At 38.8% G+C, this 1,209-nt stretch overlaps 1 protein-coding gene across 1 annotated transcript; it reads right to left on the bottom strand.

Annotated features, from left to right (window-relative positions):
- Window positions 1-577: 577 nt before the first annotated feature.
- LOC149207967 (flavonol 3-sulfotransferase-like) lies at window positions 578-907 on the bottom strand. Its single transcript, XM_089398200.1, has one exon. It carries the CDS (start codon window positions 905-907, stop codon window positions 578-580), a length of 330 nt encoding a protein of 109 aa, XP_089254326.1.
- Window positions 908-1,209: the final 302 nt, after the last annotated feature.

Genomic DNA, 1,209 nt, shown 5'->3' with positions numbered 1-1,209 from the left:
AATGACAAACCTATTGCATGCTTTATGCATTCACGTGCATAATGTAATGGTCGGGGCTGTCGGTTTACACGTTCCTGGTCAGTATTGAGTCCTGCGGAGCTGGGCTGCAGCGTATTTGGGTCATGGCCAGTGATGTATGTACTAGGTACAGAATGTATTTGACAATATATAGCTTCTTCAACGGGCCCCGCCCCCCTAAAAAACCTATTGCATGCTTTACACCACGTTGTCCCAGTTTTTGGGTATGAAACCAAGAAAATCTGATTCTGGTGAGGTTGGAAGTCCTTTTGCATGACCTTCACTGCTAGTACTCAACATATATTTATGCTGCAGAATGAGCAAAGTGAGTTAAGATGCCTTTTCAAGTAAAGTTGGAAGAAATAGCAAACAAGTTCAGCACTGCTAGCACCAGTGAATGTACATAGCACTAAATGATACCACCTATTTCATAAACGGAAATGGGTAGCTGTAACATAATAACATACCACCTATTTCATAAACGGAAATGGATAACAGTGACACAATAACTTTCTACACCACCTATCTCACTCATAAATGGAAATGGATAACAATAATATTATATACTGTATTTGAAATGGAGACCTTCGTTGTTCAATTTCTGCTCGATGTCTAAATAAATAAGCTCAATAAGCTCCTCCATGTGTAGCGTGAAATATTTCTTCCACTCGCCCACTTTTCCCTCTCTAAAGAAACTGTGGTTGGGTATTCGATGTTTATTTTCAGCTTTCTTGTTCACCTCCAACGCTGACAGTCTCTGGAAACTGCACTTGTCCGCAATTACGGATGCGTTCTCCTCCATGAGTTGAGGAGAGCAGCCCAAGAAAAGCCCGAGCTTTTTAACCCAACCCACGCAATCGACTTGCAGGTCCTCGCAGGTAAGAAACATTAATTGTCGGGACTCTTGGAACATATTAGAATGTAAACATTAATGGTTGGGACTCTTGGAACATGTTAGAATACTCTACACTGCTTTTTTGCCTGTAAAGTAATGGAAATTTCAGTCATATTTTAAGATAATTTGGCAAGGACTTTTATAAATCTAAGTTATGGTTGATAAACTTCAAAATTTTAGGTGAGCTAAATGTTTTTTTACTTTACGGTGCTGAATCTATTTTCACCATCGAAAACATGATTCAAATATTGCATCTACAAGATTTTTTGAAATTTATTCGCCCAAATTCAACATTT

This window comes from Pinus tabuliformis, chromosome 1_2 (assembly GCF_031772625.1).
Source record: "Pinus tabuliformis cultivar Carrire ecotype Pingquan chromosome 1_2, CPIR1, whole genome shotgun sequence".
NCBI lineage: Eukaryota > Viridiplantae > Streptophyta > Pinopsida > Pinales > Pinaceae > Pinus > Pinus tabuliformis.
This window is presented reverse-complemented; position numbering and strand designations above follow the sequence as displayed.